The sequence below is a fragment of the Hydractinia symbiolongicarpus genome, chromosome 3 (assembly GCF_029227915.1).
Source record: "Hydractinia symbiolongicarpus strain clone_291-10 chromosome 3, HSymV2.1, whole genome shotgun sequence".
NCBI lineage: Eukaryota > Metazoa > Cnidaria > Hydrozoa > Anthoathecata > Hydractiniidae > Hydractinia > Hydractinia symbiolongicarpus.
In genome coordinates, this window is record NC_079877.1 from 14391557 (window position 1) to 14408569 (window position 17013).

General features: G+C 33.4%; 2 protein-coding genes across 2 annotated transcripts in view; both read left to right on the plus strand.

Moving 5' to 3' along the window:
• LOC130635891 (integrin beta-PS-like) overlaps nt 1-17013 on the plus strand; it is an 89663-nt gene that overhangs the window by 59683 nt on the left and 12967 nt on the right. The window lies entirely within an intron of this gene.
• On the plus strand, nt 7153-14091 carry LOC130635894 (synaptic vesicle membrane protein VAT-1 homolog). The gene is made up of 5 exons (XM_057445419.1): nt 7153-7313; nt 8685-9179; nt 10880-11038; nt 11206-11321; nt 13375-14091. The coding sequence occupies exons 1-5, from the start codon at nt 7217-7219 to the stop codon at nt 13702-13704; spliced, it is 1197 nt and encodes a 398-aa protein (XP_057301402.1). The 5' UTR covers nt 7153-7216; the 3' UTR covers nt 13705-14091.

Sequence of the window (17013 nt, forward strand, 5' to 3'; positions counted from 1 at the left end):
TTGCGCATGTTTTGAGCAGAACCGGAGAAAAGTTGCAGCGACTGACTTGTATGGAGCTATAGCCAACTAAGGGGGAGTTCCTTAGCAAGCATATTTGCGAAAAAATATTACACCACACGAGAAAAGCCATTATCACGAAAGAATAGTATCCCACGGTGAACACCGTAAACGAAACATTGTCCAACAAGTATCTTCCAACTCTTGTTTTTCATGTGATTTTTTGTCAAACACTTGCAAATTCTTTGTTACAGAGCATTCATAAAATACGTTGAAAAGCTCTAAGTAAAATCCAAAATTTGTCGTAATTATTCCCGCCAATTTGGTTTACTATGTCGATGAAAAGTCAAAACAACGCCTTTTTCACGTAAAAGCCTGGCATGAATTTTATTTCCGTCGTAGATTAAAATTTATGGAAAGGCTATAAAGTTTGTATCGTCGTTTTCAATGCGATAACGTATTTCAGTCTACGGTGTGCTACTACAACATGGAAGATTAAATAATGCTTGTAGTTTTTCCTTCATCCCTCGAAAATCTTGAACGGAAACATCATTTTTAAAAGAATCCTTTCCTGAATATCTTAGCGCGATTCAATATGGGCGAGTGCATGCTACTGAAAGCTCCAGGTTAACTCCACCGATGTGAGTGAAATGAGGTAGATCAGTTGGGTGTGTGCGTAGCTAAAAATGAGCATCAAATACTCCAGGACTCTCCATCTAAGCCATGGCCACTCCTGGAAATAATAAGCAGGATAAATCCCTAGATATTTGTGAGACTTGCTATGTAAAATATACATATCTATCTATCAATAAGCGTCATTTCAAACAAGACAGATCACGCGAAACAAGAAAGCTTATAAAAGACCATGGCAAGGTAAGAGTTTACAGCAAACAAATGCTTAGGAAATAGAAAGCTTTTTTTGTATCATCTATGTAAATAAGAAAAGTTTACCTTTTAACCCTAATAATTGGCAAAGCATTCATAATTGTGAACTATTCTAATAAATGAATTGTGCTAAGAAAGCGAGAACCCCAATAGGGGCGCGGGGGTACTTGGTCCATTTTGGAACGTCAGAGAACGGTCCGTAGATTTTTGTGTTCCAAGTTACACCAGAGGCGTCGAAAACAAAATATCGGGCTCCCACCGTTTTGGTGCAGAGTAAAGCTAGGTAGCACACATCTAGACATCTTTCTTGTAACTATTTATAGACATCATTAACTTTCCATTTATTTAGCTTAATATTTCTAAGGTCGCATTTAAAGCTTCGTGTCGAAATGTTAATTACGTATGAATAAGCTTGGCAAAAGTTGTCTAAAAATTTGGATTGGTTTTTAAGAATCTGGACCTAAAAAATTAGCTATACATGGCCTCATGAACTACTTAACTTACTTTTTTGTACTTTTCTGTGGCTTTAGTAATTACCAACATGATGATGGAGCACCTCGATTGAGACAAAAAGATACATGGTATCTTTCAGTGGCATTTAATGTCAAATAGGTTAATTTGATTCAGCCCTCGTCTGTGTATTGTAGCTATATACCTGTTCTTCCCAATCTTAGGACGCTGCCCAATCTTTGGACATAAAATTGCCCAGTCTTAAGACTGGGCAGGGTGTCACAAGATTGGGCAAAAGACCATGTTAGGCCCATCCTTGGCGCCTTTTAGATTTTAAAGAAGGGATATATTACACGAGCTCTGTTTTTTGCAAGACCCAACTAGCCAGGAGACCCAGCGCAATTCTTCTTACCACCAGGAAATCGGAGTAGTTAAGGTGGGAAAAATTAGTTTGAGAGAAACTCATTTTATCAACTCGAAGAAGAAAGCTTAGTTAACTAGGCTAAGACCCAATAAGCATTCTCAGGCACAATAAAACATCATATTTTGGGTACTGTTGGTTTTTGGACACAGTAGAGTAAAAATCCTAGCTAGCTAGTTAGCTGGTAGAGCACGTTATACATTTAGCATTTATATACAGCTTGTAGTAGTGACCAAGAACCAGAAATATCGTATTCAGCCATATTATTAGTTAACTAGCTGTTAATTTCATTGGATGAGATGATGCCAGCTAGCGAGCTGTAGCCAGCTAGCTAATATGGTTGAGTAGATTCAATTTTTTGAGCATATAGTACATGGTATATATAAATTTTTGGCCTTTTGATTTTCCAAGAAAAGTTTTAATTTAAAGTTCCTATTAAGAGGTAAATTCTTATTCTTCTGTTTGTCTTCCACAACTGTTCTAAGATTGGGCATGTACGTCCATAGATTGGGCAGTCCAGTCTTAAGACTGGCCACCCATGTGTCACTGTCTGAAGATTGGCCTGGCCAGTCTTAAGACGGGGCGCGTTCCAAGATTGGGCAGAACATACCCACCAGGCAGTCTTGGCATATCTTCTATTTCACACAAGTATTTATCCCAATTTTTAGGAAGTCTTAAACACTGCTTGATATAGTGAGATAGTATTCGGCGATTTGGATTGATGTCATAACAATTTTTTTGGAGGTGTAAAGTTTCCTTATTTTAGGTGAAGTGAGTGCAGAGCTGGACACATCTTGGAGTTTTAAGAACAATATTAGGAAGTTTGAGCAAAGATAATTTTTTGGAGCAAAATCTAGATAGCTAAGCATCATTTACAGATTTTTATTGTGGTTACCTTTCGTTAGATAATTATTCTTCCATTTCCACATTTTTAGCATTCTTCTCCCTATGAACTATGTTTGTTTTCACCCTGCAAAATTTTAAAAATAGCGGATGTAGCACAAATGTGATTAGTCAATTAAGCAAAATGTCAATCATCACTACGGCAACAAAGCTGAACCAAATCGCTAAATATGTGTTAAACAGTCTGGAACTGTTCTGCCCAAATTGCGAAAACGGTCTCTTTGTAACCAGAACAGCCGAATTATGTACTCATGGCCTGATTATGTTTTTTTCCTTGATTCCCTGTCTCAAACTGTTTGTATGTTTTTTTCGTATAATTAAATGAACGCTACGAAGTATTTTGTTTCGTTAAACGAATGTCATACATAGTGCTTTGTTTAAAATAAAAGATGTAAACAAAGTTTATACAAACTTTTTTAATCCACGATACAAACTTAAACAAAGTTTTTTGTCATACAAAATAAAATGATATGCACTTTGAGCGAAGTAAATTGCTGTACGATCTTGAAACAAATTTCAAACGTAACGGCATAATTGCGCATAATTATTTCAATACGAAACCAGAAACAAAAGAATTAAACGAAGTTTTTTTTGAAATATGAAAAGAAATGGTACGAACTTTAAATGAAGTAAATTGCTATACAAACTTAAAACGAACTTCAAAAGTACGGGCGTAATTATGCATAATTTTTTAAATGCGAAACCAGAAACAAAAGAAGTAAAATATACGAGATTGACTTCTTTGAAAAGACTAGCAAAATTGCGTATTCATAGGTTCAATTTACACAATCTACGACGATCTCTTACCTTCTACGATCCTGTTTTCATGATTTTTATACGATCTACAGCGATCTCTTAGCTTCTCTTATGCCATTTTCATGATTTTTAAAGATCTACAGATTTTTTCGCTTTCTACGATCCCGTTTTCATGATTTCTAAATGATCCACGGCGATCTTTTTGCTTTCTACAATCCTGATTTCTTGATTTCTTAACGATCTACGGCGATATTTTCGCTTTCTACGATGCCGTGAAGGCGATCCCTAAAGACCTTAGATATTAATTCCAATTAAAATAAACGAAGTTCGTATAACGAAACGAACTTTATAATTGTTGAAAAAAATTCAATATAAAGACTATAGATAATAGTCTAATTATAGCTAATAAACAAACTTCGTTTGAAATGATACGAACTATATACATACAAACTTTATTTTAAATAATACGAACTTTATACAAACTTGTAATTTTGATGATACGAAAAAGTTCGTATTAAAAATATAATGATACAAAAATTTGATAAATCGATACGAAGTTTTTGATAAAAATTATACGAACCACATACAAACAGTTTGAGACGATCCCTTATGAATGCTGATATAATGGCTGGCCATGCAGGACGAGAGTGCCGATAAGCCGCATGCGCGGTAAAAAGTTTGGGCATTTATCCGGACGAGTTCGCCGTTTTGAAGAAAATCAAGTATAATATTCGCTCGGAAAAAAACCTGCATAGAACCTGAACAATGCCCGAAAAAAATACAGATTCACCACAAGAACGCTCCAAAGACTCCCCACAAGTGATTCAAAAAACTATAAAAATTAAAATAAACTTACTATGTTGTAGCGAAGTTCTTAAAAGAACTGTTTTTAATAAGATTTACTTGGTAAATAACTTATATATAAACTTTATTAACTCTTTTCTCTTCAAGCGCCTTCTTCCAAGTTGTCTGCAGGGTATGTTACAAGGAATTGCATTTCGGAAATGCTCCGGGCGAGTTCAGGAAAGTACCACCAATTTAATTCAAAAAAGTTGCCTGAGCTTGCCCTTATATATGCGGGCGTTTGCGGCTTATTGGCACCTTCTTTAGGCAGGCTGTGATTGACATTTTCTTCCAACTTTTGTCAATGAAACATTGACGAATTATTATCACAGAATGATTGATTTCTCTGCAAAATAGAACACCATTGAAAACTAGGCATAGCTAAAGAAAAAAGTCTAGACGTAATTTTTCTCTGCCAGATAAAGCGCCATTGAAAACTAGGCATAGCGAAAAAAAAGCCTTCAACGTCATTCTCGACCCCAAAGCTCTTTGAGAAAACCTTGTTCAAGGTTTTAATCTCAAAGTGTTCTGGGGGACGAGAATGTCTCGACGTAAATTGCTAATCCACGAAATTCCGTTTCATATGAGAACAACGACAACTTCGCCACCAGTGCTATTTGCTTGTCACGAATGATATAAAAGCCGGTCAGCCCCGATTATGTTCGCTCTAGTGAGACATAAGATAAAAATGTTGTACATAGCCAGCCTGCCCCGATTATGTTCGTTCTATAAATGAGAAATAATGTATATAAAAGTGTTCAGTCTCAACTAATATTAGACTCTCGTACATAAGCTGGCCTGCCCCGATTTTGTTCGTTCTATAAGTCTCAAATAATATTAGACTGTTGTACATAAGCTGGCCTGTCCTGATTATATATTTTCTGCCCTGTTTATAAACAGGGCAAGCTGCCGTACATAATTAGTCTTTTTCAGGAATATTTGAGTAGGTGTGCGATGATTCGCACGTGCAAATCAAGTAACCCGTGCAATTTAAAACGCACATGCAAAGGATGTTATGCGTGCGATATGGTCTCTGTATTCATTTTGCGGTAGAAAAGTGGAGGACGTTTCGTTCTCTCAATATTAACTTCCTTTTCTACATGTCCGAAATAGTATGCATGACTATAAATTAACATAAATTTATTGTTTATTTTTCACATCATCACAAGCAAATAGGCAAAATATGCTTCGCTTTGGTTTCGTTTTTAAAATTGTTTGAATAAAATTACACTTGTGGCATAAAGAAAAAACTCAATTAAATTCGGACCTGCTATGGTTTCCAATTGTTTTGTCAAATGAAGAAATTATCTACAATTAAATCCATTTTAAAATGTCTGTTCTGCCTGTAAGTGCAGTTTTGCAGACTTGCTTTATCCGTGCATCGTCAGGGTTCACCTCGGCATTACTTTATTAGGAGAAACTTTCGCGAGAGAAACTTTTGCGAGTCCAAAAACTTGCTAAATTTTTTGGATAAATTTTCACGAATCTACAAATTGAAAAATTTTCGCGAGATAAACTCTCACGAAATCTGAAATTGGAAAGTTTTGGTGACATAAACTTTCGCGATTTGTGATTTTGAACTTATTCTTTATGTTCTTATTAAAAGTGGCCCTTGTTTCTTATGATAGAAAAAAGAAAAGAATTGTTTTTTTAACAATATATTTTCTTTCTTATGGTATGTAAAAACTTCTTTTTACAAATTAGTTCATCATTAAAATCACAAAACAGATAAAAAACATTTTTAGGCTGGTGTTCTTCCGGCTCTTACGCTCCCACGCATTGTCGTCATCGTCTTCTTGCCGCTAACTTGGTTATAAGCATTCCGCTTCTCTTTATCTGATCCAATTCTGCAAACGGTGTCCAGACCCTTGACTAATTTTTTTGAAATACATATGTTTGAAACATCGCTTTTGTTTATTTTTAAGTTTATTCCAAATATATATAAAACTCTTATTTCTTACTCTTCTTTTGTATAACTTTCTGAAATAAGAATTGCAAAAATAAATCAGAAAGTAGGATAAAACGGGGAAAGTATATTAAACAAAGTATATTCTTCTAACACATGAATTCAAACATGAATTTTTGTTCGCAAACTATAGAAAGTAATTAATTATTTAAAAGTTTTACACTTGTGGACCAATGTGAGTTTTTTCGTAAATGGAACAAAGTGATAATAGCAATTGAAATATTTTTTATGAAATAAAAATGCTATTTAGATTTTATTTATATATATAAATAAAAAACAATTTTTATATTTGTCTTTTAGAAAATATATTTTCAAAAAAAAAATATTGTGATTTGGAGATATTTTAGATATCTAAACACACAGTCAGTATATACTGATTGTGTGTCAAAAAGTGTTACCATAATTTTAAGCCATGTAAATCTTGTACACTTTAAAAATGACTGTAAAAGAGACTAAATTCACCAATTTACCAGGATTCTTTCAGACAAATTAAATATGGCTTCTAAAAAAAGCACCTGCCAGGTGTTTTAGAATATCACAACCTTTCCTGTTAGATGCATTAGGTAATAGTTCTTTACTGGCATTGGTTTTAACAGAATTTTCATTACTTTTGAAAAAAATGGCTCCTTATTAAATTTTCTGTGTGTACAATCAGTCAAAGATAGTGCAAGGTTTTGAGTTTATTTTGGCTAATCAGTGTTTGTTTCAGTGGAGTTTAATTAGGCATTTCTTACCTAAAAAATTAACTTTAATATATGATATATGATAATCAGGAACTGTATATTATATACATCAAATTATTAGTGTTCGTTTGGTTAGCAGTTTTCCCTTCCTGCTGTATATTACTTTTAAAATTCACTTTATACATAGAGCACAAGCAAAAATAATTAATTGAGGTTATATACTGATTTCAAATATTTTTTTTCAAACTCTTAGTAATTTTTTCATATTTTAGGTATATAATCTTATAATTCATTTCAATTTGGTAGCAAAAGATGATTAAAATACCTGCTGCTGGTGGTTATGATCAACTTGTGTATACTGACCTACCAGAATGTGGATATACTGAAGGAGCTAATATTAAACTGGATGGTAAGTCAATTCGCTCTTAATCAGAATCCAAAGATCACAGCACACAATGTTGAACCATGCAAACCTGCAGGGATTTTTTTTAGGATATCAGGGGCTGAATCAGGTCAATTTAGACTTTGCTTTAGACTTGCTTTATTTCTTATTTTCTGAAAATTTTTTCGAGTCCTTAATCACAGAAATGATATGTTTCCATGAAGAAACTACGTTCTATATTAAAAAAGAAAACGATGCATATACTAAAGCCATGTACTTTTGTTGTCCTATTTTCTAAATACTCACAAGTGTGATGTAAACTTTTTTCCTTGAAAGAGTTATCAAAAAAATATGGTGGCCATTGTTCATAATTTTTTTGTTTTGACTGGGATTTATCAACAGTTTCATAGAGACATTTTGAGTTTCTAATTTCCAGGTAAGGTTGTTTTAGCCAATCTGGAGAGCCCTGCAAAGTTTTAAAAAAAATTTGCCGTAGAGGCTATTAACGCCCAAAATAACTTTGTGGATCAGCCCCTAGGTATGTTAATTCGCACTTTAATAAAAATTAATGAACAGGTATAGCTAAATGTCATTTTCTAGAATATTTATATGAATAGAACTAAATTCGGTGCAGCATCATTATAATGTTGGAGGCAATCTTTAAAACATGATCAAAGTATACTTTTGTATTATTTAGGTTTGGTAGAAGTGTATACTTTTCATTTTCTGTTTAAAAGATAATAAATTTGTTCTTGTTAAACAGCGTGTTTATATTTCCACGCCTAATGAAAACATCAATGACTTTTAGCACACAAATTTTAAGTTGTGTTATATTTTAGATTATATTTTTATATAAGTTGGTGTTAACACAATTTTTGAATAAAAAGTTTGAAATATTTTGCTGTGCAAAAGCCATTTCTACAAACATTGTTTTAAAAAATGACAGGCAGGCAGGCAGACATATTGCCTTGCTTTAAAAAAAATTCTTGGACCAAAATATATGCGGTTTTCTTTTTTCATTTTGCCTTTTTCTTTTAATGGGATGACTGAGGTTAAATAAGGGTTTGTTTATTCATGTTTGTATGTAAGAAACCCAGAACTATTCAGAACTATTTTTGTATAAAAAAAGGGGGCAACAGGCTGCTTGATTTTTTTTCTGCATAAATTTGCAAATCTTAAATAAATTGAAGACTGATACATTGCAGGGAGATTTGTTTTGCAACAATGATATTTTACTAGTTACTATTTAGTCTCTACTCCATCAGTAAAAGACAGAAAATTCTCCAGATATTGTTATTGAGTAGTTTATAGATCATAAAAGTTTTCACATATTGCAGCAATAATTAATCACTACAAAAACTCACATATTGCAACGATAATTATGCTCTGTTTTTTTAGGCCACGATGAAACAAACTGTGTGGTTGTTGAAACGCATGCATGTGGTGTGAATTATGCGGATGTGATTATTCGTTGGGGATTATATGAGTCTGCCAAAAAATATGTGGGTTGGCCCATAACACCTGGCTTTGAATTTAGTGGAATAATTAAAAAAGTTGGTGAAAATGTTAAAGATTTCAAAGTTGGTGATAAGGTTGCTGGCGTTTCCATGTTTGGTGGATATTCACAGAAGATATTTGTTCCTGCTAATCAAATTCAGAAGATACCTGATAACATTAGTATGTCTGAAGCTGCTGGTTTTATTGCTGTGGGCTTGACAGCATGGTATGCAATATTTGAGCTATGTAAACTGCGTAAAGGTGATAGCGTATTGATACACTCTGCTGCAGGCGGTGTGGGCAGCATGTTAGTGCAAATGACTAAAAATATAATTGGATGCCATGTGGTTGGTGTGGTTGGTAGAAGTCACAAAGTTGATATTGCTAAGGAGTTAGGTAGGTTTGCAAAAGTCTTGTTACAATAATTTATGTTTATTGCTAAACAATTTGTAAAATAAGTGTATTAAATATTAGTATAAATGTAATAAATACTTTGCAATAAATAACTTGCATAATAAACCTACCCAGGTAAACAATGACCAAACAATTTTTGGGGACGTTTTTGCCTAAGTAGTTAAATAATGTTTGGGGCGAAGTGCAAAAAATAGTTATTATTAAAAAAAAGTGTATTATTATTATACCTAGAAGGAGCAATGGCATTGAAACAAATTATTGCATGTTTTTACAGTTGTTTCTAAAATTTATTTCTTAACCGTTATTATAATCAGCATTTGTAATGCCATGTCACATGTCACATGCTAAATTTTTCCTCAGAAAATTATTTTTTAAACGCTTTATTATTATTACTGAAATTGGAATTTTCTTTTTCTTGTAATAAATAAATGTTAAATATATAAATTAAATATATATATATTTCGAAATTAACTAGTTGCTCCTTTAAAGCTAAGAAAAGCTAAATTTTTTTGTGGGTTTCTTTTTAAAACTCCAGCCTTTCAATAAATGCTAGCCTTTTGATAATTCCCTCCCCAAAAGTAATGCTATACAATATTACTCTGCCCGTCAACACATTTTGTGCTGTGTTAAGCAACACTGAAAAAGTCTACCTTAAAATGTAGCATTCACTAAAAATGTTTCTCTGTATGCATTTAATTCTTTCCATGTAAACGTGTAGAGTACCACGCGGCCATATCTGGTTTTTAATTATCATTGTACGCTTGTTTTTCTGTAATGATACACATTTTGTGATTTTGTGACGTGATGTAGTTATACAAAATAACTCAAACCAATAATCAGATTTCAAATTAAGGAGATTTTATCCTAGTGGCATATTCATAGCTTGGCGTAGCCATTAGTATGCCACTGATACCCCTAGTATATGCTGCTCTCTTTGCATTTATATGCACTACATAGTTTACAATGGCAGTTTACATGGCATTTTTTGAACAATTGCAATGCAATTGTTCAAAAAATGTCATCAATTGCACATACTAAAATGGCCATAACTTTGGTTCTACTAACGTACAGAGGTCATTGACCTCTCGTTGGATTTGTCTTAGTCTTTGCATTTATATGCACTACATGGTTTACAAGAACTGTCTGCTTATTAATTAAACTTTAAATTTCCTATTGCGATAAAAAATCATAACTTTCCAATGAAATTAACAGTTTGTCAGTCCTTTTTATACTGCATTACGTGCGTCTCGCTACTTGCTGTATAATTTTGTATGACAGACAGACGTATACAGGTATTATAATATAGTTATCTCAACTGTATAGCATGTTGAATTTCACTAATTGCAATTTCTTTTGAACGACTTCCCAACATCCCTTGTGTTACCAAAAATGCATCTGTTTGTCTTAAGAAAATAATGCAGGCTTAATATTTATCATTTTGGACCAGTAGAACGTCCAACAGCTAAAAACATTTATTAATATACCAAATTGGGTAGTAAACCAAGCTAATAATTAAGATTTGATTCAGGAGAATATGTTTTAGGCCTTCACAAAATACACATCTAAATGTTCCATCAGTTGCAAAATTTACCTGTCCAATGGTTACTCCAACTGAAGTGGCTAAAGAAAAGGTTACTTGTAAAGAAACACAAATCTTTAAAATGATTTTTTTTCTATTATAGGATGTGATTCTGTTATTGATAAATCAACTCAGGATTTATGGACAACAGCAGAAGACTTGACAGTTTCGGGTTACAGGGCGATATTCGATGCAAATGGTGTTGACACATTGCAAGAAAGTTACAATCACGTAGCGCAAGGTGGAAGGCTGGTGTCATTTGGTAATAAATCTACATCTCTTTCTTATATAGTACTTAACCCTGTTAACTTCTTTGTGTTTTCGAAATTCTTCAGGAAAATCTAACCTAATTTTCCACAATAATTGTGATACTGTTAAATTTTCATGCCTAAAAAATTCGAACTCAATGTAACTGAATTTCGTTTTTAGGAGGTGCTACTTTAATGCCACGATCTACAGCTACAGGTACCGGGAGTGTTCGAGTATCTGATTGGATAAAGATGATGTGGAGATACAAGAATTCACCCACATTCAATCCAATGACGGTGAGTTTCCTGTTAATTTTGTGCATTATTTTTTCCCTTTGTTCAGGTTATTCTCCACCGCAGATTTTTAAGCCCTAAAGCAAAAATTGGAAAAAGAGAAAGTTGTTGATTAACTTGACACGGTTTCTTATGACCACATGTAAAACTAATAAAAAAAGGCTTTCCCGCAGAAAACAAGTTTAACTAAATCGATTTTGGTATCATTAGAACAAACAATTTCACGCTTGAATTCGTTACATAAATTGAATAATCAAGCAAAAGTTTATCTTCCAACTTTTCCACCTCACTTTCACACTAAATTGTTTATGCTCAAAACACGGCTGTGTCGTCAAAAACTGGTATTTTGGTTACTTGCTATGGTTTATTTTGCCGTACTGTATGCCAAAAAAATGGATGCGTACATCTGTACAGCTCTATAGCTGGCCTGGAGATTTACCATTTATTAAAACTTCTCTAACAGTGTGTTTGTGTTTTTTTTGAGAAAAAAAAATATACTTATACTAAAATGTACTTAATCTATGAAATCATTATTTCTACTGTATACTATCTTTGTATAATATAAAGTTTTTACAATTTTGTTAAAAGCGTACACATACCGGGAAAGAAATTTGAGAAGAAAATATATCAGAGAATTCCTTACTCCAAAGCAAAAAAGACATTCACGGCTACCAATGTAAAAATTAACAACGAGTACACCATTTATAAAAAACACCTTAAACTTTCGTGCTTTGAATTCCGAAACAAGATCACCATTTAAAGTGGATTCAAAGTAACGTTTTGTAGCTCCTGTTAAAATACAGAGTCGAGAAACAACTATCGACCTGTCGAATAAGTGTTTTCAATATTATTTTTTATCAACCATCTTCCGAGTGTTCCTGCAGGCCATACCCCTCTTTTTCTCTCCTCTTTCCTCTCTATATAGACCGACGACAATTCTGATATTCATCAACATTTAGAGAACAAGGTCTCCTGCCGAGAAATGTGTCCTGGGAATGAAGCTGTGTTTTTATATTATCGATTACTTTATCTCCATGTCCAGTTAGATAGTTGCAACATTACTTTCCAATAAAACATCCCTGCTATGGACCAGACCAACTATAGTAGAAGATTAAAAAAATTAAATCAAAAAGGTTTATGCACTAAGAAGCAATATGTGAAAGGTCCTTTTCAAAACTTCATTTGATTATTGCTGGTAAATGTCTATTTATTAGGATTTCGTATTCTATATATGAAAATAAGGAAGTTTATGCTAACATTTTTTTGGGGGGTGGGGGGGGGGGGGGGGGGTAAGCTTTGAGAGATAACTTTCTTGCTACGTGCGTTTGATGTTCTTCTTGGACTGAGCTAAATTCCCCTTTGCGCGGGTTCTTACACAGCACACATTTAAGCAATGACAATAATTCTAAGTGTAAATACAACCTTCGAATAGAAAGGAGAAAATTAGTTTTTGAAATAACTTTGTAATTTCCTAATTTGTCGGCGACATGTTGATGACATTAAATAGTGTTTTTAATTGATCTTTAATTATAATGTTAATTACGTAGATCAGATTAGTAGAAATGAGGTTAAAAGCATGTTTAACGATGCACTGGTCACGTAATAAATATTTAACCTTTTTATGCATGTTCTGGACAGCACCGCACAGTTGGTATGGCGCTTGAGACAGAACGGTTTCAGAACGTAATGCCAAGTTATGTGAGGATATTAGGTGATACACATACACACACAAAATCATTCAGTTGTGTTGCAGAAGCACGAAATTTAAAGTTAAAAAAGAGAAAACATTTGTGAGCTTCGAAGCGGGAATTATAAATGTGCAAGAACTTCCTCGAGGCTTAATGTTCTTAAGTAAGTGAGCAAGCAATCTGAAAATCAGTAGAGTAAGAAAGTCAGGGAATTTCGTATAATTTTATTTTTTATTTTTATTAAATAGAAATGTTTCGTAGCAAGTTAGAGAACGTTTATTTTAATTATAGGAAAAAGGGAAATTGAAATTAGAAATTAGCTAGCCACTGTGGGTTTATCAAAGAAATTTTTTAATTTTTTTTTTCAGATGATGTCTGACAACAAAAGTGTAATGGCGTTCAACTTGAGCTTCATGTTTGGTGATAAAAATCTGATTAAGGAGTCATTTAGCGATTTATTTCAGTGGATTGAAGATGGAAGGATTAAAGTTGCTAAGGTGACGGAATATAGACTGAAAGATGTCGGCACGGCGCATCGAGATTTAGAATCAGGAAACACGATCGGTAAGTTGGTCTTGCTTACCCAAGAGGAGAGTAAGGAGACGACGAAAGAACAAGCGCAGAGTGATGACACTGAATCGCATGGCTTGTTGAAACATGAAAGTGAACAAATGCAACAACTAAATATAGCTGAGTAAACGAGGCACGATTCATGTCTTTCAGCATTTCTATTGAGATAAATGATCTTGATAATTCGAATGACGGTGGTCGTACTGAAAGTAGAGGTGAAAGTTATTGAATGTCATTTTCTTAATTCACATGTTAATTTGCGCATCTAATATGCGCGCACTTGTTTAACGCGCACGCATATTTTCGCCGCATCGACATTGCGCGACACGCCTGTAAAAGTAAAGTTAACGTATGGCAAAAAAAGTCAGAAAGCTTCAATCCCAGAAGTTAATGGACGCTAAAAATAGTGATTTTATTTTTTTTTTTTATTTGATTTTTAAAACACGCGAAGTAATTATATTGGATTGACACAAAATGTAAATATATAGTTAGAGAATATATCCATATTTTTGAAATCTTTTTAATATTATTGGCGACAATCCTTCTCCCACTATATTTTTGCTGTGGCTGTTATATACGGCGCCACAGTGATAACTTTCGTTACCTGGAGGTTCGCTCTTTGTAGTCAGATATTATAGGATAACAGAGATGCAATTGTCAGCAATATTTGTGGTTTATATTTAAGAATTCCATTGTTCCATACAATGAGATGAATTAAAAGAAGACATGATAGGACAATAAACCTTAACGTTTATTTGTTTATCTTATTTAAAATTAAAGATTTGATCGAGAACTGTTTTTTGAAAACAACAATCAACTTCGTTTTTAGACTAGGTCGGAATATCTGTCCGACCTTACGAACATTAAATCAGAAATACCCTGTTTACACGGCCTCTTTCTTCCGATGCTAGATAGTAGGGAACAGGAATGAGGAAAAGCTATACTTGAGACACCAACTGCAGGTTATTTTAGAATAACTAGTCGTTAGCCCGTGGAAAATCCACGGGTTCGCCCGTCCTTTTTATACCGCATTGCGTCTTGCTATTCGCGCAGCTAAGCTACCATTTTGCGTGACAGGCACATAGACGGTTCAGGCGATTTTGTCGTTTAAACAGACTTTTTTATACCCTGTTTTTTGTGCCATTTCATTTCCCCTTTTCCTGCAGATCATTGCAATGCAATTGCTCAAAAAATGCCATCAATTGCACATACTAAAATGGCCATAACTTTGGTTCTACTCAACGTACAGAGGTCATTGACCTCTCGTTGGATTTGTCTTAGACTGTAGAACAATCTTAATTTGCTTTAGTGCTTGATTTGGGATTCAACAAAAATGCCCTGAAGTGCCCAAAAAATGGAGATTTTTCTTAGGGGAATGCTAACCTCGCCCTCTGGGTTTGCCTGGAGCCGTTTTTACACAACATCACAAGCGGCAAAGTGCAACGATATTGTTGTAATAGCCTAGTACATTGAGTAAATTGAAAGTCAGCATATGATGGAAATAATTGACAGTTCTTACTACTATTAAAATTCGGGTGGTGGGGGCGGGTGACTATTTCGCTCATACTTAATATCGCGCGCGTTTTGATAGTTGCGCATTTAAAAGCTGAATTCTTCACATGATGAGAATATACAAACCACTTTAGAGAGATCTACTTTTAAAGCTATTTTAAAACGCAGTGAATGACGATTTCATCTTAAACTGAGGGACACCCTCTTCAAAAGTGAAATCGAAATTGAAATACGCGCATAAAAATCAACGCGCGTTTTTATTGGCTCAGACGAGAAACGATCCCATTAAGCGACCTTTTACCCAAGTTTCCTTTTCGCGTATACCAATGTCACAAAATGGGTCCGTAGAGCCTTGGGTCTAGGTTGATCCACAAGGCATAGACATTTAAAAATGGTAGCATCATGTTCGTCAACTAACCGGGTGTGTTTGTTTTTATCTTCACGAATGATCATTTTTGGACATGTGTGTTGTACCCACATATCTTTTATTTTTTATGATGCAGCTAGCTTTTATATAGATATTTTAATATGTTTGTCTTTCTGATGCGTTTATATTTATACGGTATTCTGATAGTAAAATGTCATAGCTATAGCTATAGCTAGGCCTACTAGCTACACAAATGACCAGTAGAGTTAGTCTTCAAGCTATCTGAACTTATTTGTCTGGATAGCTAGCTAGCTAAATATGCATATTTGCAAATTAAAGATTCTTTTGTTTGCTAGCTAAATTCTTTAGAGTTTTCTTTAAAAATACGCTATAAATAATTTAGTAGCTATTATATATTTGGATAAAAGTTTTTGCTTTTCTTAATAGACTGTTCTTTTTGTTCTTTCTGGAATGGAACAAATAAAGATATAGCTAGCTAACACAGAAAAAGAAAATAATATCATTGCAGATGTTTCAAAATTAACAGCTTTTATTTCTTTATATAAATTTATTTAACTTGAGAGTGTTGGTTCAGATTGTGTTATTTTGCGCGTCCAGGTTAGCTTAGTTAGCTAATAATGAGGTAAAAACAGAGGCCAGGTAGCTAGGATAATATGGCTTTTAATCAATTTTATAGGATAAGTTTTTTTAACTATATATATAGTTGCGATTTTATTTTTTTCAATGAATTTCTCTGATTAAAGCAGGTTACTGTGGTCTGTTGTATATATTACAACCATATACCAAAATGTGTATGTAAAATCAGCACAATACTTTGGTGAAAGTGTCTAGCCAATTCAAAGTATCGATTTGCCAGTAGAACTGTTATCCAGCTATTTTGTAAATTTGATTGATATGTAAGAAATCATGAAATTTAAGGGTTGGGTGTTATTTAATACCTCTGTGATTTTTACTTGTGTATTTTGCATTTCTAGTCTTCAAATAATATAAAAAAGAAATCAATGGTATATAAATCTATTAAACAGTAAATTGAGAGGACTGTTTCATTCTTATGTGCTTAAAATTTTCAGTTGTCATTTTACCGGAAATTAAATGTTATACTAACCACATGAAAGATGTTATCTACAATGTAAACAAAAAAGAATGTGTAGAAATAAAAGAAGGAAAACATTTAAAATGTATTATTGTTTTTCTTTTTTGTTTGACAAAGATTGATTTCTCTAAGAGATTTAATGAATAATAAGATAATGAAAAAGATATGATTAACTTTTAATGGGTAACACTAGACTGGGGGAACAGATGATTTTTGGTGTGGCATATTAGGGTATGCAATTTGAAACTAAGATAAATAGCTGAAGTTTTAAAAAGTATATATTTATATATAATAAGGAATTGGATGCTGAAGTACATTATGCTAAAATGAATTATGCTGTACTTTTTCAATGTCATAAACAATAAATTATTCACTCCAAGGTTTATATCAACATATGGTGAATCCGAATAATGTTATCACATGCACAGAAGTGATCTGAGCATA

What these genes read in the sequence shown, in the direction of transcription:
- LOC130635894 (XM_057445419.1), top strand. Translation starts at nt 7,217, where the DNA reads ATGATTAAAATACCTGCTGCTGGTGGTTATGATCAACTTGTGTATACT. An exon ending in AGCTAATATTAAACTGGATG is followed by an intron (nt 7,314 to 8,684) that starts GTAAGTCAATTC and finishes CTGTTTTTTTAG; the next exon opens with GCCACGATGAAACAAACTGT. An exon ending in CCACATTCAATCCAATGACG is followed by an intron (nt 11,322 to 13,374) that starts GTGAGTTTCCTG and finishes TTTTTTTTTCAG; the next exon opens with ATGATGTCTGACAACAAAAG.